At 35.8% G+C, this 25,304-nt stretch overlaps 4 protein-coding genes across 5 annotated transcripts; 2 read left to right on the top strand and 2 right to left on the bottom strand.

The window, feature by feature from the left end:
- The first annotated feature begins 40 nt into the window (after positions 1 to 40).
- On the top strand, positions 41 to 18,303 carry LOC117793662 (nuclear RNA export factor 1). The gene is made up of 9 exons (XM_034634043.1): positions 41 to 628; positions 694 to 944; positions 11,646 to 12,167; positions 12,238 to 12,347; positions 13,998 to 14,034; positions 14,554 to 14,783; positions 14,861 to 15,038; positions 17,049 to 17,536; positions 17,605 to 18,303. Exons 1-9 carry the CDS (start codon positions 481 to 483, stop codon positions 17,702 to 17,704), a joined length of 2,064 nt encoding a protein of 687 aa, XP_034489934.1. The 5' UTR covers positions 41 to 480; the 3' UTR covers positions 17,705 to 18,303.
- On the top strand, positions 1,874 to 4,922 carry LOC117793664 (putative sodium-dependent multivitamin transporter). The gene has a single exon (XM_034634046.1). The coding sequence runs from the start codon at positions 3,024 to 3,026 to the stop codon at positions 4,806 to 4,808; it is 1,785 nt and encodes a 594-aa protein (XP_034489937.1). The 5' UTR covers positions 1,874 to 3,023; the 3' UTR covers positions 4,809 to 4,922.
- On the bottom strand, positions 5,475 to 6,292 carry LOC117793666. 2 transcript variants are annotated; one of them, XM_034634049.1, is made up of 2 exons: positions 5,775 to 6,292; positions 5,475 to 5,744 (listed from the first exon to the last, which is right to left on the bottom strand). In XM_034634049.1, the coding sequence occupies exons 1-2, from the start codon at positions 6,145 to 6,147 to the stop codon at positions 5,737 to 5,739; spliced, it is 381 nt and encodes a 126-aa protein (XP_034489940.1). In that variant the 5' UTR covers positions 6,148 to 6,292; the 3' UTR covers positions 5,475 to 5,736. The 2 variants fall into 2 exon arrangements, with proteins under 2 accessions (XP_034489940.1, XP_034489939.1); XM_034634048.1 differs by having other exon boundaries at positions 5,475 to 5,739; positions 5,770 to 6,290.
- Positions 8,811 to 9,397, bottom strand: LOC117793667. Its single transcript, XM_034634050.1, has 2 exons — positions 9,195 to 9,397; positions 8,811 to 9,110 (listed from the first exon to the last, which is right to left on the bottom strand). Exons 1-2 carry the CDS (start codon positions 9,261 to 9,263, stop codon positions 8,943 to 8,945), a joined length of 237 nt encoding a protein of 78 aa, XP_034489941.1. The 5' UTR covers positions 9,264 to 9,397; the 3' UTR covers positions 8,811 to 8,942.
- Positions 18,304 to 25,304: the final 7,001 nt, after the last annotated feature.

Genomic DNA, 25,304 nt, shown 5'->3' with positions numbered 1-25,304 from the left:
CAAAATGTTTTTAAAATAAACACCTGGTGCTGTGTGTTGTAAAACGTCGTAATGCCATTGTCATGACATCTGTCAACTATAACAACACTGTGAACTAATACTTTGATAATTTTGTGAAATTGCGTTGCAAATTCGCGCTCTTTAAATATCAACGTTTATTTTCATACGCAATCCGGGTCGTGCATATTAAATACGCATTTTTAGTTCTAGTTACGTTATTTGTTGCAACAACTGGAAATTTAAGCACGCGCATACACAATTCGCACTACCAAAAAAAAAAAGAAAACGTACAAGAAAAGAAAGAAGCAACAACATTGGGACAAAACATAACAATTGCAACGTGTGCGTACACAGACAGATCCTGTTTATTATTTGATTATCTATATATAAATATATATCGGAGTGCAGTTGACTGTTTTTCTAAGCCAACTTCTGGCAATTATCTGCAATCTTTGTTGTATTGCCTTCATTCTCTGAGCGATGCCTAAGCGTGGTGGCGGTGGCGGCGGAGGCGGCGGTGGTCAGCGCTACAACAATAACAATGCTGGCAATAGCAATGGCGGTGGCAACAGTGGAGGTGGTGGCGGCGGCGGTGGATCGCGTTATTCCTCGCTAAAGGACTATGGCGGTATGTTGTTGTTGTCTTTTTTGTTATGAGTTTTGAATTGACACTAATCTCTTGCCATGTTACAGATGATGATCATCAGCGTCGCAAGGATCGTAATAAACGTCGCGTCAGCTTCAAGACCTCACAGTTCCCTCACAAAAGTGATGTGAAGCTGCGCCTTCAGGATGTCCGTCGCTGGGATGAGGATGACGATATGAGCGAAATGACCACCTTACTTATGCAGGATCGTCCAACGTCACGACGTCGTGGTTCGCCAATTCCACGTGGTAAATTTGGTAAACTGGTGCCCAATGTAGCTGGCTGGTATCAAGTCACGGTAAGTGCTCCATGTTATTAACATCTTATGTTAGCCGATCATTACAGTCATGGAGAAAAGTATTTGCATTTTAATGACAGCTACATTTATTGCCGATTTTGTCATTGATCATGTGTTTATTTAATTTTTATTGCTAATTTTAACGTAGTGCCTATGGATGATTTTTATAACCTAAAAGTATATAAATTCTTAATCAGCCGTCTGTTTCAATGTAGACTAGTCTCTTAGTTTTGATTAAACTTGGTGCAAAAGCTTTTTTCATAATAATTATAATTTTGCTTATTTCTTACGATATCTAAACAAATCTTACATACTGTGTATATGGTGTATCTCAACCTGTATCAATCATTAATTCGGCATGCCGAAGATGACTTTTCTCTCTTGTTTATTGTTGTTTGTGATAATATTTATGGGCGTAAGCATATTTCAAATCGAAGTTCAGAAGAGCCTCTCATAATTCTATTTTATTTTTTGGCTTTACCAATATTTTAAGCAATATACAACCTACTTGAAAGGCCTGCACATTTGTATTTCTTATGCTTTTTGCAATACTGCCACCTTCATATTAGAGTCACCTGTTTAGTTATATATAGATATTTATGTATATCACTTTTTGTAATTAACTTAATGTAGCCCAAAATAATGTGATAAATTTTATGACAATACGAAGTCAAAATACTCTTGATAAGAACTATATTCTTAAAGGCAATTAAGTAAAATTCGATTTATGTTGCAATTACCATAAAACCTTATAATCTATATTGTGACTTACGTATCCCAAGATCTCGTATGCTATCCTTGGGATTAGAGATGCCGCCTCGAATGTGTTGTGTAGTTAGTGATAAATATATGATATCAGAAACACTTCAATATGATTATGCCAAGGGCAGTGCATGGACCGCCTGGCGTTAAGTTTATTAATTAATTTCAATCGTAAAATTTGTTAAGTAAACAGTCTTTATATGGGTTACAGTGTCTCGCAGACATTAAGATTAAAATATCTTGGGCATAATCTAATTTTAGCTAAAATGTGTGTCAACTGTGTGGTGTATAACATTTACCAATCTGTCTGTAAATGGCGAGCTGTTACTAGCATTTAACAGAACTGTAAAGATGATGCTTATAGAAAAATAATCATGTCAGTTAATGCGAGTTTAACATTTGACTTAACTGTAATGATGCTGTAAAAATTGCTGTAAAAAAAATTTAATGTTATCACACGATCATTACTTGTATCGACAGCTTGTTAATGAGAGTTTAACATTTGGGAGAGAGTACTTAACGTTATTAGGAAAAGTAATACAACCACGCGATCATTACCAACAATCTATTGACAAATGTAAGCACTTGAAAATTGTTGAACATTAGTTTAACATTCACTGGATGCATGTTAAAGAAAGTTGAATATGTGTTAGGGTAGTTATCATTCGGTCACCTGCTGTTATTGTCGTCATGCCGATCTTTAAGCAGAGAACCCACTGTGCCGCATCGATGGCGACGACGGTCACACAGCGTGTTGTCCCCAAGTGTTGGTAATGTTGGTAATGAGCACTGTCGTCGTCGCTAAGCTGCTATCTCTCACAGCGGCGACCCAATGGAGCAATAAAAAAGCAAAAAAAAAAAAAAAAAAAAAAGAACTAACAACAGAACAGAAAAAAACAAAAACAATATGAGCAGTTTCCTTTTGGCCCGTTTAACCGTTGCTCTGGGCCAGAGTCGCTTTTGTGGTTTTTATGGTAGTCGACGGGCCTACGCATTTGGGCCATTTCATTGACGGCCGGCAAACGTTAAAGACGCGCGTGTACTCGGGCTGAATCTCAATCTGAGGCGGATTGGACAACGCTGAAAGTGTTTAATATATACTAATTGTTGGCTTTATCGCTGGCTCGTTATCAACAATCAAATAATAAATATTGTTTTGTCTGTCGATTAAAAAAGGCCAAGTTGAATTTAACTCTCATTACACGCTCCAAAACGGTTGGATCTCTAGTGTTGGGCAACGCTAGCTCTCACACTCGCTCTCCCGCTCGCTCTCACGCTCTTTAACCGATACAGTGCTGCCAGACTATAAAAGGAGAGATGGCCACCCTTGGCGGTTGGGATTATGCCATCCTGGCTGTTGTCCTCATCATTTCAATATTGATCGGACTTTATTACCGCTTTGGGGGCAACAAACAGAGTACAACAACGGAATATTTACTGGCGGATCGTTCGATGGGCGTTACGCCAGTGGCATTCAGTTTGATGGCCAGCTTTATGTCGGCCGTAACCATATTGGGTGTATCCATGGAGATTTATCAGTATGGCACCATGTTTGTCATCATCAATTTATCGTATGTGTTATCCACGCCCATTGCCGCCTACCTCATACTGCCCGTCTTCTATCGCCTGAAGACGGCCAGTGTCTATGAATATCTGGAGCAACGTTTTGGATATGCCACAAGATTGGCCGCCTCTTTGGCCTTCTCGATGCAGATGATACTGTACATGGGTATTGTGGTTTATGCACCAGCATTGGCATTGGAAGCTGTTACGGGATTGAGTCAAATATTCTCGGTGTTGATTGTGGGCGTCGTATGCACCATTTATGCCACAATGGGTGGCATGAAGGCCGTCCTCATCACGGACATTTATCAATCGATACTCATGTTTGCCGCCGTCTTCAGTGTCATCATCTGTGCTTGGATCAAGGCGGGTAGCTTGAATGTCATCTGGCAAACAGCCGTGGATAATGGACGCATTGATTTCAGCAATTTAAGCGTTGATCCAAGTGAGCGACACACCTGGTTTACCCAGGTGCTGGGTGGCTGTGCCACCTATCTGGCCATCTATGGTGTGAATCAGACGCAGGTGCAACGTCTGCTGGCGGTGAAGAATCTGCGATCGGCTCGTGCCGCTCTTTGGTGGTGTCTGCCCATCTTGTGCCTGCTTAGCATCAGCACTTGCTTCTCTGGACTGTGCATCTATTGGTATTATCGAAATTGTGATCCCCTGCTGGAGGGTAGAGTTAGCTCAAGGGATCAGGTGATGCCGCTGTTTGTGCTGGACACCATGGGTGACTATACCGGGCTATCGGGTCTCTTTGTCTCCGGCATCTTTTGCGCCAGCCTCTCCACGATTAGTTCAGCAATTAGTTCGCTGTCTGCTGTGACGCTGGAGGATTACCTGAAGCCTCTGGTGCATTGTTGTGTTAAACGCACACTCAGCGATCGCCAGACATTGTGGTATTCCAAGTTGCTCTCCATTTTCTATGGCGCCGTCTGCATTGGCATGGCATTCATGGCCGGCTCCATTGGTGGACTGCTTCAGGCGGCGCTCTCCATCTTTGGCATCATTGGCGGTCCATTGTTGGGACTCTTCACCCTCGGCATGTACGTGACGTCGGCGAACCAGAAGGGCGCCCTTAGCGGACTTTTACTCTCGCTGGCCATCTCCTTTTGGATTGGCTTTGGTCAACCAAAGCCGCCCATACCGAGCCTGGGTATGTCCATCGAAGGATGTCCCATCGAACGCAGTTATGCTCGCGATGTGTTCTTGTCTCGTTCGGATCCAGAGCCGGAACCGGAGCATTACTTTTATCTGTATCGCATTAGTTACATGTGGTATGCCGCATTGGGATTCGTCATTGCCTTCTTTGGCGGCTGGTTGCTCTCCTGCTGCTTCGCCCTGTTTAAATGGGATAACAATCGCAGGATTTACCAGGATGCAGATTGCACACTCATCAAGCATGATCTCTTCGTGCCTCCAATTGCAAAGCGATTGCAACGTCGTCAAATGCCACGTGTTGTTGTTACCAACACCAGCAGCACCTCCAGCTCCAGCTCCGAGCAGGACGTATCCACCAAGCAACCTACTGTGGCATAGAAAAGAATTCACTCTTTCTTCTCTTTTTCCTTGCATATCACATTTTACATTAACAAACATGATCTGCTTAGCAATAAACTTTTAATATAATCGAAAGGAATGTCAAAAAAATGTGTTTTTTTTTTCTATAGAACAGCCTTAAGAGTCTTACGGATAAAAAAGACTTAATTCGATAAACTTTAATAAAAATTGATTAAAAGTTATACTTAATTGTTTTTTTTTTTTAATTCAAGTTATAGTTGTAAGTTAAATTGTTAATAAAAATATACTTTTGTAGAACATATCCCATCAGAAATTAGTATATATTAGTTTTTCGAATTCGTCCAAATAATTTTTTACCGAGTTAAATTATTTAAAACTCAAAACTCCTTTTTTTGTTCCCTGAATTTAAAATGGAAAATGTTTTCATGGAAAATGAAAGATTATTTTATTTTAGACTAACAAAAATGATCTCGTTAGTCAAAAAGTATTAATGTAATCCAATGAAATGTAAATAAAATTCATTTTGTTTTGGATAGAAAGTTTTAATTTCGCGATTTTAAATCCCAGAAACGTTTTTCGAATACGAGCTGTTTCGATTTTCATTTTACACTTACATAATTTGCTACACTACACATTTGCCATTAAAAAAAAGGTGTATATAGTAAGAAAAAGTAAAGAAAGAGATAAATTTTTTATGTAAATCGTTTAGGAAGAGTTCGAATCATGAAAGGAAATTTTTTTTGGGTAGAAAATAGTTTTATTGCTTTTATTGTTATTGCTTTTCACATTACACACAAAAAAAAACTTAATTTACTTAGCAACCAATTTATAATATAATCGACATACAAAAATGTATACAGAATGAGTTTTTGAAGTTCATCACAGGCACACATCCTGGAGGGGAGGTTTTCTGTATAGACAGTCGAGCTGTTTCTTTGGTGGTTTCCTAGTGCGACTCGTGTTTGACTTGTTGCCCATTTTGCTCGATGTTGTCATCAAATGCGGACGGTGCACGACTCTCACTGGCATCGTAGTAGGTGCTTCTTTGCGTCAAATGCCACAAGGCTAACAGCCGTGTCAATTCCTTGTAGCTGAGTGTCTGCAGTTGCCGCTTGTCAGCGGTTTGTACACCAGCTGCATGTAACTGCTCCACAATGGTGTCAAACAGTCCAGGACGCTCCTCAACCTGTTCCTCCTCCAGTTTTCTGGGTGCAATTACCATGTGGGGCAATTCATGCGATTCCTTGTTGGTGGAGCTTAAAGATACCAAATCTGCATCGTTGGTCATGGGCAACGGTGTGGCAAGTGGAAACACAGCCAGGAGGAGCACAGGAAAAAACCCAACAGCGAACTTCATTTTTCAAATACAAAATTTGGAATTGGTTTTCTTTATTTATTTATTTTTTGTCTTTTTGTCTTTTTGCCGTCGTTATCGTTGTCGTCTTTCTGCTTGGAACGTCGCGTTTGCACTAACAACGCAGAACTTTTAGCTGTCGTTTCGATCGGGCACCCCGTTCCAATTTCAATTTTCTATCATTCCCCCTTTTCTTTCTCCCTTCTACTACCACCCAAGAGTAACCCCAGGGGAAGAGCGATCTGCAAAAGCCCAAAGTGCGTCGTAGTTGTTGTTGTGTCTGCTTGACTTTAGGGTCGATCTTGTTGATGTTCAAATTATTTGATCAACATACAGTGACTACAAGTAATTGCTTTGACAAGCCAAAAATCTTAACATGTTTTATTTTGTTAAAAAACAAATGAACTTTTTTGATTTTTTTTTACGCTTATGGTTCTTAGAACAATTATAACAAATGAAATAATGAGTCAATCAACTTTTTCGATAATAAATGATATGTTTTTACATTTTTTTTTTAAATAGTTGAACCCAATTGATTTTAATCATAAGTAAAAATACTAAAACAAAGAGAAAAAAAATTAAATACACAAAAAGCTAATTTTTGGTGAATGTTTTTAATTTGTTAAAGCAATAACTTGACCAACTGTATGTGATTCTTTTTATCTTTTTTCAAAACAATTACTTGACATACTGTGTATGGTATATATGTTTGTCTATTTGTTTGTGTGTGTGTAGATATGTTCATGCTCCCCTTTTTTATTTTTGCATTTTGCTTTAATTGCTTTTTGTGCAGTCGTTTGATTTGTTTTAAATACAATTTCTGTTTTCTGTCTCTGTGTGTGTGTGTGTGTGACTGTTTATCTTGGCAATTGTCAACACTTTACTTGTTCTTCTATGTGTAATGATTAGCAATTTTATAATCTAATCTTTTTTTTTGCTGTTCGCAGTTGACTTGAAAAATTTTAAAATAATTGTTGCCTGCATTTAGGCTGTGCTTTTAATTGTGTCCGCCTAATTGAGACGTTACGACATGCATGACAGCACAGCTTAAAGTTTAAGCAGGTGGCAACGCTGCGGCGCCGCAATGTGCCATGCAAAAAGTCGTTGAATAACAATTTGAAAAATGTTGCATTTAACACGTTAATTAAGTAATAATGAAAAAAAAGTTATTGCTGACTTTTTTCATGCTGATTTTTTTTCACAAAGCTTTGTACATTACAGTGTGTTTCAGTGTCAAATATCTACACATAAGTTAAAATAATAAATATATTATTACAGTGGTTTCTTTAATTTCTAAACTTTTTTCTTTCCTATAATAGTGATAAAAAAAAATATATTATTTCAGCTCTTAATTTATTTGTAAAATATATTTTATGAAGTTTAATATTTACACTTTGCTGAGCAATGACTCTAGTCATTTAATAAAATAAACAAAACAAATGCAAAAAAAAAACCGGAAGAAAAGTCACTATTATAAGTTTTATAGATTCTAGGCAGATCCAAATAATGGAAACTTTATGCATTTGTATATATAATTGACTTGTTTGCCGCTTTGCATAATAAAACATGTTTTCGCATCTCATCGGATAATTGTTGTAATATGTAAATATGTTAAATCAATTGCAATATGTTAAATAGCATTGATACGGAAAAGGCAGCTGGAATTGTTGGCATTACAATTGTCAATATACCCTGTAAGCTGTGGATTTAAAAATTGGGCTAGACTGCAATTGTGCAAATCTTAGAGACTAGATTTGAAAACAATATAAAGAAAATGAGTTATTAGAGAGTTTAGGCATATTATATTAATAGTTTAGCGCTCCGTAGTATTTAATATTTTTTTCCAGCTGTTATTGGCATTGTTATTAGCTACAGCAAGTGCAAAATGGAGTGCATTAATTAACAGCTTAATGGGCAAACTTCTTGACGTCTTGAGTCACCTTAATCTTAATTTTTAATTCATATATTTTTCAACATTTTACGTTTCGTTTCTGTTTCTGTTTCTGCTTTAATTTGTTATTGTTTTAGAAACTGAGTCATAGACGCAGCACTCTATTTGAGTGTGTGAGTGTGTTGATTCCTGTGACACATGCTATCCCTCGTGCTCCTCTCTCATTCACACACTCCCACTCACCTTCTTCCTCTCTAACACACACACTCTCGCTCACATTTCTTGTTGCTCTTCTTCCTCTCAGCTGTGCAACGGCATCATACGCTCTCTGATGTCATCGCCTAGCAATGTGCGAATGCGTGTGCAGCTCTATGGAGGAAGGTGGGAGGGAGAAGGCTAAAAAGGAATGGTGAATAGAAGCTCTCTTATCACAAAAAAATATAAAACAAAAAACAAAAAACCCGGCAAAGTTTCGTCAACATTTTGTTGGGTTTAGCTTTGTTTATTTGTAGACAAAAACAACAAGTTGACGAATCTCGATTGCTCTTGAAAACGAAATCGAAAGAATAACACTTTGAGAACTTTCAATGGGCATTATTATTATTTTTGTTTTTTTTTTTTTTGAACGAGAGTATTTAATTCATATAATAATAAATAAGTACTCGATAGCTGGCGGTTGAGAGAGGGGGTGGGAGGAGCAGTCACTAAAACTTGCACTCGCTTCTTCCTCTTATTCACGCAAATACACATGTTTTGTTGTCAAAAACAAAAGGTATTGAATTAAATGAAATGTTTATATATATAGGATATAAATATATATATACTTATGCACACTTATATACACACATGTATGTACATATTTACTTAAAACAACAATAAAAAAAAAAAGAAGTTGGGTTAGGTTCGGCTAATCCTCGGCAGAATCACCTGCTGTTGTTATTATTGTTGTTGTTGCTGCTGCTACATGTGTTGGCTTCTCAACTGTTGTTGTTGTTGTTGTTGTGCGCGTCAAGGTAAAAACTCCAGTGCTGCCCACATCGTCCATGGGCTGTGCTATTATCGTTGATGTGGTGCTCTGTTAGGGTATTCGTGAATTCGGTCTCAATTCTGCATCTTTTGTTTATATGTATGTATTTTCGTTGCACTTTGTTAGACTTACGCCATTTTTGGTTTCTTCGGGACTCCAGGAGCGCTTATCATCCAAATCCTTGGAGCAACAGCCGCCCATTTTAATTGATTGTAGAGTGTGGATTGTAAATTGTGGGTGGTGGATTGTAAATTGTGAATTGTGGGTGGCTTGTCAGTGTTGTGTCTATGTTGTTGCTTTAACCTCGCACGGCTGTCGTCGAATGCCGCTACGTTTGCCGGTGCGCGCTTGTTAGCCAGCTCCAGTTGACGACGCAACGTCGCAGTCGCTGCTGCAGTCGCTGCCTCAGTTGACGTCAACGTGGACGCAACTGCTACTGTTACTGCCGGTTACTGTTGACGCTTCGGCGTCATCATTCATATCAAAATTGTTGTTTTCATACGCTGTGCCGAGGGTATAATAGGCTTGTGCAAATCTATAAACCTGTTAGATCCTTTAAGGTATGTATTGTATGAGCATATAGGTATGTACTGTAATATGCTTATAAGTACAAACAGATCCAATTAATTTCAAAATTTGAATATTTCTTCTACTCTTTCGTAAAAAAAACTAATCAAATGAGCAGCTTTAAAGCTGTAGCCTTGAGCTTAAGCACGTTTTTTACATGACAAAGTCCGAAATTGTTCTCAAAATTTCAGCACAATCGGATAATAAACTCGCAAATTAATCAAGAAATCAATATCACATAGAATAGAAGAAAGAGGAGTGTAAGAGTATCTAAAGATCATGGTGTAGGGTGTTTCGTAGTTGAGCACTCTGCACTAGAGCATTCTCACTTTGTTTTTTTTTTTTTTTTTTTTTTGTATACTTTTGTTGAAGTACATGTGTCTCATTGCCTCTCGTCTTTCTCATTGTTGTATTGATACAAAGGCGCGGGATTTATACACTCGACGTATTATTCTTAAGGTCCCCCCACTTTCCGATACCCAACACCACCCACCACCCCACAATCACGCAATCTTTTCCAAGACCCATTGGGAGTCATCGTCTTTTCATAGCTCTGATTACTTTTAACAGTAGACTATTTGATCTCTGAGTGTTCAATTGTTCCCCCATTCCTTATACTTGTGATATCAGCTAAGTATATATAAGTTTGTATTTGGTTCCATTGTATCCATTATAAGACAGCAATTAGCTTAACTTCCCTTAAGCTTGGCAAGTATCATTTAAAGCCTAGTTCTCGGCTGTACGTTATCGTTATCGATATCATAATTAGTGATAAACAATAAATAATAAAACACACATTAATGCCATATAATAAATAAATTTATCGCATTTAATGCGCAGTACGTACGAAATATGAATGGGGTAGGGGTAGGTAGTAGGGAGAAGTTGAGGTGTGACTAAGTGGGTTGATTTTAGGTGCAAGACCATTGAACAGATAGTTCTAGTCTTATCTAATAAGCACAACGGAACTATCAGTCGACTCTAGTTCATATATAAATAGATATATATGTATTATCTGAAACGATGATGCCGATTAAATGAAAGCTATCGCTTGTGATGTATCGATAGCATGATATATGTATATGTACATATTGAAAGAGCTTAAGGAAACGCCCACCATTTGCAAAATATTTGAGTGAGTGTGCGTCATAATCATAATCAAAATGCTCATAATTAAATCATAGACACTTGAAGATAAGCGCACCCAAAAGTAATTAAAACACAAAGGGGCCCCAGAAGCGAGTCACTCGAGTCACAAATCGGAATTGGTATGCAAATATTGAGTAATTGCGAGTGTAGCACGTAACGAGCTATGAAAATTTATAATGAGAGCACAGAATAACAACGAAAATATAAAAAAAAATGATAAAAAACCAAATACATACCAATAATAATAAAATACAAAGCAAACAACAACAAACCAAAAGTGGAACGAGCAAACAAGAGTGCAACCAACGTCCCAATAGCCATAAAAATTGAAATAATATTGTAGACTGAAATGTGTATGGCAAAGAAATATATAAGCAGTCTAAAAAGGAAATTCCATAACTATCGATAGTACCATTGTCAGACTTTCGTTGACAGCTCTAATAGATACTCATATTTTTTTTTATACCTGTTAACTATATTATTAACTTTGGTAACTGCTTGTCGTATACTTTGAGTATATCCGCAATTAATTACAGTGATTCACCTATTATAAAACACTTAAAGCTCACTTATGCAGAATAGCCCGTTTTCTAAATCTTCATAGAGCAAACAAGTAAGATACTTACAAAAAAAAAAAAAAATTTATGAATAATATAAAAATTACTTGACTAACTGTAGTGGAAGTGTGCATCTTAGTCTATGCTTACTGTACAAATACAATAATATAATATTCAGTTTCACATTGAGTATTATCTTTATTAGAAACTCAATTGATAGATAAACAATCAAACCTATTAAGGTTAATTAAGTGACAATTAATTATTTTGTGTCCCTTTCTCTCTCTCTCTTTCCCTTTCTCTTCTGTAGATCCACAATGGCCAGATCTATGACAAGGAGACGCTTCTGCGTTCCCTGCTGGCGGCAATGTCGCCCCATGTCTTTATACCACAATATTGGCGCGTGGAACGGAGCTGTGTCGTCTTCTTTACGGATGACTTTGAGGTGGCGGAGCGTATACAACAGCTGGGGCGGCATGCCCAGTTGCCGGATGGTTTCCGGTTGATGCCGCGTGTCAGGGCCGGCATTCCGCTGGTGACCATCGATGAGGAATTCAAGGCCAAGATGAAGGTGGTGATGGCCAAGCGATATAATGTTCAGACAAAGGCTCTGGATTTGTCGCGTTTTCATGCCGATCAGGATCTCAAGCCCATCTTTTGTCCGCTCTTCCGTGCCAATGTCATGAGCGTGGCCATCGACATTATACGCGAGAATATTCCCGATCTGGAGGCCATCAATCTCAATGATAATCAAATGTCCACTATGGAGGCATTCAAGGGCGCTGACAAGCGCTTACCGAATCTAAAGATACTCTATCTGGGCGATAATAAGGTGATTTATACCTCATCTTTATTTTTTTTTTTTTGTAAGTTTTAATTTGATTCTCTTTGGTGTTGCACAGTTACCCTCGTTGGCCCATCTCTTGGTCTTTCGCAATTTGCCAATTGTGGAGCTGGTATTGCGCAATAATCCGTGTCGTTTGCGCTACAAGGATCCTCAGCAATTTGTCAGGTATACTATGGTGTGATTTATTGATTCCACACTTTCCCGAATGGATGTGACTGCCAGCGAATCAACTACGCGGGAACTGGGCTAAGTAGGATCCTTGCATCCTGTTGATACATACAGCCTTGTTCTGATTTTTTCTAGTTCTGATTTACTTATCTAGAATTTTTGTTAATTTTGCTCTTTGATTCCCATTTCAAACTGTTCGCCAAGCAATTGCGAATATCCTTTGCCGCTGCTCAATCTTTAAGACAAGTTCCCAAGACATTTTTAGCAGGCAAATGCATTTGTTAAGGCCATTAAAAAAACTGTTGCCGCTTTTAAGGCAACCGAAAGTGGAACCAAGCTTTTGGCAGTAAAAAAAAGAAGAAAAAAAAAGAAAAAGAAGAAAAAAAGAAAAAATGATAAAAAAGGAAAAATAAAACAAAACAAAAAAAATCCAGCAGCAACAAACTCCAGACAACGCGCAACAGGCAAAAGCTCACAACTACAACAACTACTTGTCAATTTGACGATATGGCAACACTGATATACACATACACACACACACATTGACGACAGCGCGTTTGCATTTCCGTTATGCAGGCAGAACACAAGCAGCAGCTGCAGCAGCGTTGGGCTTTCCTCTTGCCTTGTCCGTTGCGAATGCGACAGACAAGCAAATCATAAGAGACACGACAAAGCAAATGATGTACAATAAACGCAACGCAACGCAATAAACGCACGCATGCTCGCACCGCATATGCACGCATTGCACACACACACAGGCACGAGTGCGTCGGCCGTTCGGCAGTTCCATTGTGAACTGTTTGGTCCCCAAGAATAGTATGTGTATAACTAAATTGTGACCTGTTGTTCTGTTGCTGTTGTTGCACTTGCGGTTGCGGCTGCGTCGTTGCGGTGGCTTGAACAAAAAATTTGAAGTTTTTTGGGTGCGCGCGTTCAGCATGCAAAACATTGACCAACACTGTATCCAACACTAGATCGACTACATGTGACGTTCAAACTGCACAACTACAACACGACCTGCGTGCTGGCGTCCGCGGCCCTTTTTTTTTTAGCTGTTCTGTTTGTGGATGCAACGTGCACATGACTTGACGAATATACGCAAAACAAAAACAAAACCGAACTTGACAGTGCAGCAGCAACGAGCTTTTGTGCGGCTACGTTTGGAGTTATTTAACGAAAAAATGAAAGAAAAAACTATACCAAAGAAAAAGCAAAAAAAAAATGAAAAACAAAAAAAAAACAAACAAAAATAATAAAAAATGAACGAAAACTGCTTAAAAGTTTGGCTCACTTTTAAATTTGAATTGTAGCTCAAGCGTTTTGATTGATGAAATGCATTAATTTTAAACAAGTGCAACTGTCTGTTCAAAAGCTACAAAAGCAATGTGCGATAAGCGTACAGTAATAAATAATTTGTATGCAAAATATGTATATATATATATACATATGTATTTATTTATGAGAGATGGCGGCAAATGGATTTCGAAATTATATAATGGCAACGTTTGCAACGGCCACAAATACAGTTGCATACTAGTGCATATATATACAATTTATATATATGTATGCATATGTATGTGTGCTAACAACACTAATCCTAATGCCATAACAAAACGGCCGCATATCCAAAATGCAAACTATTTACAGCGAAGTACGGCGAAAGTTTCCCAAGCTGATGAAACTGGTGAGTTTAGCAGACACTTTTATTGTTGTTGTTTTTAGTAGAGGAGATGAGCCTACTTTCTTATCGAAGTCCACTATATCGATATCGATAGCTAGATTTATCATAGATAATAATATATACAAAATTGACTCTTTAATGGAAAACATATCGGTAATTTTGTAAACTTAACTTTCTTGATCCTAAAATACCAATATCAGTTATGGTCTTTTGGTATTTTGTATGTAAATATTTTATATCGATAACTTAGCGTTAAGTTATCGAAATAAAATTCTTTATGCTAATATTTTTGATATCGATGCTGATGATAAGGCGCGAATTTAGCCACATTTTCGTTTTATTTATTTTTGAAATTTGAATTAAAGTCCTTTGGCAATAATTAAAAATGAATCTATCGAAATGAAAGCACGCTAATTTCGCTGATCGATAAGGAAAGCCACATGCACATCTCCAATTGCATGGCTAATGGTCTATTGTAATGAACTAATCAATTTTATTATATGAAATAATGCATGTGTTTAGGATGGGGAAGCATTAGCGCCCCAGGTTATCTTTGATTTGAACGAATCTGGAGTTCTGCCACCGGCAAAGGCATCCTTTTTGTGCGACAGCGCTGGCGCTGAAGTTGTACGACAATTTTTGGATCAATACTTTAATATTTTCGATTCGGGTAATCGACAACCGCTGCTAGATGCATACCATGAGCATGCCCTGCTCTCAATGTCAATGCCCTCGATGAGCCAGGCGGGCAGGTGAGTCGCCAACACCTTGATTGTAGTACAACCAAATTCAACTCGAGTGATCCTCGTTCTTTGTTCCTTTTTTGTAGACTAAACAGCTTCTGGAAATTCAATCGCAATCTGCGACGCATTGTCAACAACGAACGCGAAGATCCCCGCATGCGTCTCCTGAAGAGCGGTCGCCTGGCCTGCGTGTCCACATTGGATGAATGGCCACGCACATTGCACGAACGTCGCACCTTCACCGTCGATCTGACCATTTTCAATGTAAGCAGCTACTATATAGTCCAATCCATTTCATATTTATTAACCATTGTCACAAAATAAAAAAGGATTAACGGTCACTATTATTTTGTTATGCTAATATTTTTAAAAAATATCACTATCCATATATTTTCGTTATAAAAATAGGAAAAATATTTACGCTCATTATTATTTATTTATAAAATTTACCTAAGCACAACTTCATATTAGTCGTAATTTCACTATAAAATCATTTACTACTTGTGTTTTTAACAGCATTTCAAGTGTAATTGATCGTGGTTTGGTTTTTCTTTATTCACTCTGCATTAAAAGTAATTTAATTAAAAAAAACATTTTTTCCTCTAGATATGGACTTAGAATTCAATACCATAGGGTCCCCCCTATGAAATTTTGAAAAATGAAAATTAGAAAACTCATGTTTTCACTTTTAATCAACTCCTTATAGCGTAATTCGTATAAAACAACACTTTAAATTTGATTCTGAGACGTTTAATTTTTTGGTAAAAAATCATGATAAATCGGACAAAAATTTTTTCTTGTTAAATTGCTAATTTAAAGATTTGACTAACTTCAAACTTTCATAACTTTATTAAAACTAAACCGATTTTAAAGCGGAATGTCATTTTGATCATGGTTTCGCCAATAAATTTATTTATTTATTTATTTCAAACTGTCATAACTTGATCAAAACTGAACCGATTTTTATGCGGAATGTCATTGTGATCATTATTTGGCATTTTAATTCATTCTGCATTTAAATTTTATTAGATTCCTAAAAAAAAATATTTTCCTCTATATTCTACTAGATGTTGATTTCGATGCTAAGGGTCCCCCCTTTGAAATTTCGAAAATTCAAAATTTTAAATCTCAAGTTTTCACTTTTAATCAACTCCTTATATCATAATTAGTATAGAACAACACTTTAAACTTGATTCTGAGACCTTTCATTTTTTTGTAAAAAATCATGTGAAATTGAACAAAAATTTGGACTTGTAAAGTGGCTAAGTCCGAAGTCTGACCAACTTCAAACTGTCATAACTTGATCAAAACTGAACCGATTTTTAAGCGGAATGTCATTGTGATCATTATTTGGCATTTTAATTCATTCTGCATTTAAATTTTATTAGATTCCTAAAAAAAAATATTTTCCTCTAGATTCTACTAGATGTTGATTTCGATGCTAAGGGTCCCCCCTTTGAAATTTCGAAAATTCAAAATTTTAAATCTCAATTTTTCACTTTTAATCAACTCCTTATTAGTATAGAACAACACTTTAAACTTGATTCTGAGACCTTTCATTTTTTTGTAAAAAATCATGTGAAATTGAACAAAAATTTGGACTTGTAAGTGGCTAAGTCCGAAGTCTGACCAACTTCAAACTGTCATAACTTGATCAAAACTGAACCGATTTTTAAGCGGAATGTCATTGTGATCATTATTTGGCATTTTAATTCATTCTGCATTTAAATTTTATTAGATTCCTAAAAAAAAATATTTTCCTCTAGATTCTACTAGATGTTGATTTCGATGCTAAGGGTCCCCCCTTTGAAATTTCGTAAATTCAAAATTTTAAATCTCAAGTTTTCACTTTTAATCAACTCCTTATATCATAATTAGTATAGAACAACACTTTAAACTTGATTCTGAGACCTTTCATTTTTTTGTAAAAAATCATGTGAAATTGAACAAAAATTTGGACTTGTAAAGTGGCTTAATCCGAAGTCTGACCAACTTCAAACTGTCATAACTTGATCAAAACTGAACCGATTTTTAAGCGGAATGTCATTGTGATCATTATTTGGCATTTTAATTCATTCTGCATTTAAATTTTATTAGATTCCTAAAAAAAAAAATCTAGTATAAAATTTTTGGTACTTCACAAATAAATCTTATTAATTTTTTCTTTTACTTAAAGTTACTTTTTTTAAATTTGCTAATAACAGCTGCGAGCTATCGAAAATGACTCTTCTAACTCTTCTGGTATTAATATTATTTTTTATCATTGCTTCATAGCCCCAAATGATGGTGTTCACTGTGACGGGTTTGTTCAAGGAACTCACAGGAGATGCCGATAGTCCGACGCCCGCTTCAATGCAAGCCTATGAGCTGCGACACTTTGTGCGCACGTTTGTGGTGGTGCCACAAAACACGGGCTTCTGCATTCGCAACGAAACCATCTTTATCACGAGCGCAACGTCGGAGCAGACACGTGAATTTAAACGTAGCCAACATCAACCAGCGCCGGGCGCCATCAACACAGCCAGTTCCACGGTGAATGTTAACGTAACCGATAATAATTCGCTGCAGAATCGCTTGCAACAGAGTCAATCAGCTGCTGTTGCATTATTGCCACCGCCAACAGTCACGTCCAGCATTAACAATCCATCGGCAATTGCAGTTGCAACAAGTGTGAATACCTCCCAGCTCAGTGATGCAACCAAAATGCAAATGGTGCAGAATATGAGTGCACAGAGTCAAATGAATTTAGACTGGAGTCGCAAGTGAGTAGCAACAAGTGCAACAGCATGAATTAATTGATTAATTAATGCCTTCCTCTTTTTCTTATCAGATGCCTTGAGGAAACCAATTGGGATTTCAATCATGCCGCCTTTGTGTTCGAGAAACTATTTAAGGAAAATAAAATACCACCCGAGGCCTTTATCAAATAGAGTGCGGCCCAAACAACAATAGCTGTAACAACAACAACAATATAAAGATCAACAAACCAATAACAATAGAAAATAGTAACAAACAGAATGCCAATTGTGGCAATTAGCAAAGGTTCAGTTTTCATCAATTGTAAAAAGGCTGTTCTGACCTTTCCCCTACTACTTACACCCACACAAACACACCCACACACCCATACACACCCACACCCCCACACACACACACTACTGAACATAGATTTTAAGCGTTTCTACTAATAAGAATTTTATAAAGTATGTTTTTCATAGCTTAAGCAATTTTTTACACACTCTGGCAAGAAATGATGATCGAGTTGTGGATTATTTCAAATTTATTCTAGTTTATAATATTCATATCTTAATTCATTATACACCCAAAATGAAAGTGTATTCAATAGTCGCATATTGGAATAGTCACAGTATTTTGCCAGAGTGTATAAATTAATGCACACACACACACACACACACCCAAACACACTGTATACTCCTAAACTGAACAGCCTGATTAACAAATGCATCCAAATAACGGATAAAATTGCTTGTAAAAATACAAATACATGTTGATTTACAAGCAATAACGTTAATACTGTAAATTTTTATATGTATAGCTTAAAGAGCGCGAAACCATTAACAATATATAATTATTATTATTGTTTTTTTTTTTAATGCTACTTAATGAACGGCAACATGTGTCTTGTCACACTGCATTGATTGCACGAATTATGGTATAAATTGATAAGAAAATATATATATATTAAATAATTATGCGTGTAGGAAAAAACAGACCACAAAACATAATTAGTTTATAAACGTACTATAGCCTAACATTTTCATAATAATAAATTACGTCAAAATACATGTTAAATGTAAAAACAAATGAATCGTTTTTTATTCGCAAGTTGCGCTCTAACTATGGACGCCACTGTAACGCCAACTTGCAGTTGTGTCTATTTGAAACTGGCTGAGCTTTTACACTGCTTGCAGGTCAGTGTGACTGCTTTGTGGGAAAGCTTATCTTGTTTCACAACCAGCAGCTTCATTCAAAAGTTTGCAGTCAATAAGTACACCAACTTAACGAAACGAACTTGCAGATCACACAGACAGACGAAATGCCATAGATGGCGCCACAGCTGACTTTTGAATTTAAATTCAAAATAAATAAATATATTCATAAGTTAATATAGCGTTCCCCTTTAACACAGCAATCTGATATTCTTAAAAAAAAATATGCAGCCGAAATAATAAATGTAGGTAGCAATGTGGCTTTGAATGATTGTTAGTTTAACAAAAGAATTGCAAACAATGAATAGCTTTTCTAGTTTTCTTTATTATTTTTGTATTTTAGCACAGCTGCTTGAGTCTTGAATCTGGCCTGGCAATAGGACAGGCCGGCGGCATTCAACAAACTAGTCAAGTGATCAACTGGTCAGCCGACCAGTAACCAGTAACCGGTAACTGGTAACCAGTAACGAGTCCTTGGCCTGTCCAGGGTGTGAAGCGGCCGCCTCGCAGCATCCCAAGCTAAGGCTAAAGAGGGAGGCATCCTGATTCCCATACTCCCTATTCCCTATTTTCACATTCCTTGGACAGCTGTCGGCAAAAGGATCTCTTAACAATGGACAGACTTTTCATTTGTTTGCTACTTTTTTGTGGGCCAGCTGAAAGGCTTTAAGCTTTTAAGATGACCATTGTTTGCTATTCATAATTAGCCCAACAATATCTGATTGTTGGCCACATCTGGCTTTGGATTCGGCATCAGGTTCGGCCAGCTTTTCAGCTGCCAACAAATTGGGCGCTCAAAATTCAACACAAAATAGAATTCCTAGAATTTTACTTAAACAAATCAAATCATTTACATACACGTGTGTATGTGTGTGCGTGTGTGTTTGATTAACCGCCAGCCAACCAAGGGTCGTTAAGCTGCACTCACACACACACAGTCACAAATACATATACATATATTTATATACATACACCCACTCCCACAATCCCCAGTCTATCTTGCTCTCTTGCACTCACACACATGCATGTGCATACACTGAGCGACAGGGAGGCGTGCATTGGCACGTGCTTTTTTGCTTATGTTGTTGCTGTGCTTGCAAAATTGCACTTTAGCTGTTGTTGCTGTTGTTGTAAATGGCCTCGTTGCGTTTGCCGATTGGACACTGTCGTGTTGTTGTTATTGTTGATGTTGGCTGGCCATGGGTACAAAATGGCCGATGCTGCTATTGCCTACAACTTCGACTGTTGCCGTTCGAAAGTGCTTGCAAAAACGTAGTAGGAATAGTAGTAGAGAGCGCCAACAGCTTGTGAGAGCGTAAAATGTGTGTGCGTGTGTGTGTGCGTGCTCTCGCTCACTCTCGCCTGTGTCATTCTCTTTTCGGACTCTCTTACACGCCCAATCCAACGCTGGGGCTGCCTCCCATGTGCTTGTTGTTGTTGTGTTGTTCTTGCTAGACTTAATGAATTTCGTTTCGCGTTTTTTTCCCGATGTGTATGTATGTATGTATGTATTTTAACATTTAAATTTGTTGCGCATCTGCTGCCCCGCACACACACACACACACACAGACAGAAGCACATGCACAGCGACATCTGCTTTGTCGACGCTTTGAGAGAACAAATCGCGTGCCAAACTGCTTGCTTTTGATAAACAGCTATTCAAGAAAGTCTATTAACAATATACAAATTCACATACATATTTAATTTTGAAATTTATTTATAAAATAACAAAATAACAAATTTAAAAACCATTTAATAATGGTGTTTATACTAAAAGAAAAATAAGGTTAATGAAAACAATTTTTGTTTTTTACTAACTTTTTCTAAGAACATATATACAAAAATAAGAAAATAAGGCATTAAATAAAACTTCATAAAAATATGTATGTACATTTGTTTAGTGCAGAGAAAATGCTGACATTTTTAATTGTGTCAAAACACTTTCTTGACTAACTGCAGATGTTTGTGCTTATCTTTGATTTTTACGTTTGTGCAAATAAAATGATTGAAATTGCGAGCGCCAACGATGTCGTCGCCATTATTTGGAGCCGCACACAGATACAGATACACATACACACACACACACACACACACACACATACACATACACACGCGCGCAATAACGCAGCAACAAATGCTAATGGCAAAATGAACATTAAGCAGACATACTTACACAGTTTTCTTTGTATGTATGTTTTTATGCATGCGTGTGTGTGTGTTAGAAGTATTTCAGAGCAATGAATTATTAATTATTGTCGCGGTTCATTATGTAGCACTTTGAGGTTATAATGAAGTCACATTGATTTGTGGAATGTACATAAATACATTAAAATTATAACATTATTTGGTGTTTGAAAAGTAATTTCAAAACAAACCCAATAGCAAGCGGTTTCCCAAAAAAATGTGTACCTAAAGTGTTAGTTTTTTGTATTAAAATAATTATAATAAGAAACAATACAAGAAACATTCATTAATATTGTTTATGCAAAATTGACAGTTTAAATTTTCATCAATTTTATTTAGTTTTTAAAAAGTGAGTTAAAGTAAGTTTAGTATATGTATAACATTATTTAATATTGAATATTTATGAAAAAAAAAAACATAAATAAATTGGTTACAAAAGTCGCAAAAACTGGAAAAAAAAGTGATCAAAAATTTGGTATTAACTACCAGTTGAAGTGTGAAAAAAAAGCTTCAAGTAATAATAAATAGAATCTGCAGATTAATAACAATAATTATAAAATGATTACTCACTTTAAACTACGAAAACTATCAAGAAAAAAAAAGAGATCACAAATGCAGAATTTTCCTCATAGAATTTCCAGTCATAAATATAATTCATAATAATAATAGTGAAAAAACCAACATAATAAAAGAAATATACATACATAAAATATAAACTTTTGCATTGCACTTAATTTAATATAATTATATTTGTTGTACTTTAAGCTAATGTATAAATATAATTATAGTACATAATTTATATATAAAACATTTAAAATACATACAAATACAAATATAACATATATTTAATTAATTGGTTTGATGATATTGAAGTTTAAAGTTAAAATAATATGAATGTATTCATATAAAATATTTTAGAATATTTGTGATTCGGCTTGTTGTCATGTGAGAAAGTTATCCTTGCACAGGACAGGCACAAACGCAATGAAAGAGACGGCGAAGAAAGGAAGAAAGGGAGGGAGAAAGATAGGTAGAATTGCCTGACAAAAGTCAATGATCGCACGGCTGTCGGGGCCGCAAATATGCGAACAGCCGAAATGGTAAATGGGAATGGGAATGGGATAGGGATAGGGATAGTTATAGGGAATGGGAACGTGAAATCGCAATCAAGCGCTAAGGATCAGCACAGTACGTTGACGCTGGAGACCGGGACCGTCGCATAATCCGGCTGTCGCAGGATCAGAACACGAAGCGTGGATTCGCTCGTTCAGTCGGAACATTTTCGGCAATTACCCAAAAGTAAAGAAGCGAATTAATGTGAGAAAGCAAACAGAGAAAACAGCAAAAAAAAAAAGAAAAAAAAAAACAAATGCAGCAAAAATATAAAAAGAGTTTTTGCACCTGTCCAGTCAAATGCAAAGGAACCACAACGACAACGGCAACGGCAACGGCAACGGGACAACAGCCGGGGCGCAAGTAAGAAGAAGAAAAAAGTAAACGAAATTAAGGATAAGCAGTGCAAGGATCAAGCGAGGACAACCGCGCGTGCCACTAAAAATTCCAGCTTAATTTCGCGAAAGGTGCACACGCCGAAAAAAAAGAACCAAAAAAAAAATATATATATATACATATAAACAGATACCCCTGGGAACCCGGCGTGAATCCCCTTCAACACCGCTGCAGCTAGTGGGTGAGTCCAGAGACCAGAGTCCTGGCTCCTCTACATCTCTCTCTCTCTCCCTCCAGTCTCTCTTCCTCTTGCTTAACGTTGAACTGTGGCTCATTTGGCTAAATTACGCTACAATTTGATGTGGTTTGCTTAAGTAATGGCTCTAATAACTTATAAAATGGTTTTATATTTACATTTGAAATATTTAAAAAAATAAATAAATACTCTATGGGTAAATATAAATACTGAAACTTTTTTTTAGCATATCTTTAAATCGACCTAAGATTTGGTATACAAAATTTCTTTATGCTAATAGCTTATTTGAAAAAAAAATAAAAAATAAAATAAAATTTAAAAAAAAATTAAATTAATGCAAAAAATATTTTCTTTACCTATGAACCTATAATTGAGAACAATTTTCCAACTTGGCGTTGATTTCCAAAATTGATTTTAACCAGTTTTTTCTATAAATATTTAAGAAAAAATTAAAAAAAAAAATAACTAAAGTAGAACAAAAAAAAAAAAAACGTTTTATAAGGTCAACTTTTGAACAGTTTAATTTTTAATATAGCTAAGGTTTGCTATACAATTTTTTTATGTTACTTACTTATTATTAAACTAACTAAAATAAAATTGAAAAAAAAATTTTTTTCTTTAAACCTATAATTGTAAATAATTCTCCAACTTAGCGTTGTTTTTTAAAATAAATATTACACAATATGACTTTTGTAAACGATTCTGTAAATATTCAAGAAGATATTTTAAGAAAAATACTGAATAAGAACAATAAGTATATCTTTAAAACGATAACTAAAATAAAATATTAAATTAATAAAACAAAAACAATTTTTTCTATGAACCTATAAACTTGTGTGACTTTTCAAGTAAGGGCTAATTTTCAAAAAAATGTCTATTCATTTTGACTTTTCACTTTCCGTAAATATTCAAGATGATATTTCAATAAAAAAACATTTGGTCTGAGTATTGTTTAAAGTGTTTGGAATATATATTTAAAATTACAGACGTATATATTGGTTAGTTTCAAAGTGAAAGATTTTTGCCAGCTATTTGTCTGAAATGTGCCATAGTGCGTTGTCTAAGCTTTGCGTGCCGTTCGCTTTTTGTTCGCATTTCATTCACATTTGTAGCCCCCTTTTTGGCCGCATCTCATTGTTATGCATTTTAAATATGAATTTTTTATTACCGCCAGACATGCAACACACATGCAGCATTGCAGCATTGCAGCATAAATGTCCTGTTTCCATTTAATTTAATTTAATATTTTGTTGTTTTTTTTTTGGTCAGCTTTGTCGGTTTGATCCTCGTTTTCTTTTGTTGTCCAACTAAATGCTCGTTAATTCCTGGCGTTAATGAGCATGAGCGCTCGGGGCGCTCATCACATTGGGTGGCCTGCAGATGTCCTGCAGGATCGAGGACTCACTACACTCTGCACTCCGCACTCCTTCTCTTCCACACTCTACACTCTACACTCTACAGTCTACAGTCTCGTTCCTTGCAATTGTCATTATTCGGCAGCAATTAAAAGTTCTCCTTTGTGAGCGCTAATTAAGTGTCATTAACACTAAGGTCTTAAGCAGACAGAATCCTTAATAAGACTCATCAAAAACCTATAAATTCTCTAGACTGTTGCGATTTTTTTGTTTTTTATTTTTTCATTTAAAGTTTTCTCTTTTGCCGAAGAAAATAAAGAGATCTTTCGATGCATTTGTTGTAATTTTTTATAATTTAAAAACTTTTTAATTTAAATATCTATAACATTAAAATGTAGAATTTTTTTTAAAGGATTTTTAACAAAATTTATCATTTTTGCCTACCTCAGATCTAACTTTAATTTTTTTTTTCTTTACAGCTCATAATTTATATTTTATTTTATTTGTATTTTTATACTTGGTAATTTTTTCTTTGCCGACTGCTTTTAGTCGTGCATAAATAAATATATATAAAAAAAAAACTTGATATGATGATAATATTACAAGCTAAGTATATTTACATAGTTCATAATTTATAATAAAAAAAATGCTGAAGTTGTGAAAATACATCGAAAATTGCATTTCGCCAATTTCAACTACTTTAATTTATTGTTTAAAAAAATTTAATGAGCTTAAAAATGCTTCCTCTTTGCAATTCATTAGAGCTCGTTTTTTTTGTTACCTATATTTAAGTTATGATTTATTAATAATCTTAAAAATTGATATGCATTAATAAATCCAGAAATTAAGAAACAAAGTCGATCTTGTGATCATCAGAGTAAAAATTTTTATACACTGCTGACAATCAAATAAATTCAAAGCTTTTTATACAGAAATGTCGTTTTTTAAATCAAAATATGATTATTCTACAAAAAAATATTATTTATATATTATTTAGCAATCATTTCTTAGTTAAGTTTAAAAAAAATAAGCGCCGCAAGTGGAAAGATTATTTTTTAATATTTATTTTTGTGGGTGTAACTCAAAGTGACATTAACACTCAATATGAGTTTAATATTTGTTGACTCTGTTGCTTGTCGTTTCGCTCTTTGTCCCGCTGTCCTTAAACAGTTGTGTCTTAGCCCTCTTCTGTCTTCTTAGTCTGTCTTCGTTTCTCAGGGCTGCATAATGATCTGTTTGCCACAAATTGCTTTATCACTCGACGATGGGCATATTAATTACGGCGCTGCTTTTAATTGAGCTGCAATAAATACATAAATACATGTACATTTCTGTGTAC

The sequence above is a fragment of the Drosophila innubila genome, chromosome X, assembly GCF_004354385.1.
Source record: "Drosophila innubila isolate TH190305 chromosome X, UK_Dinn_1.0, whole genome shotgun sequence".
Taxonomy (NCBI): Eukaryota; Metazoa; Arthropoda; class Insecta; order Diptera; family Drosophilidae; genus Drosophila; species Drosophila innubila.
This window is presented reverse-complemented; position numbering and strand designations above follow the sequence as displayed.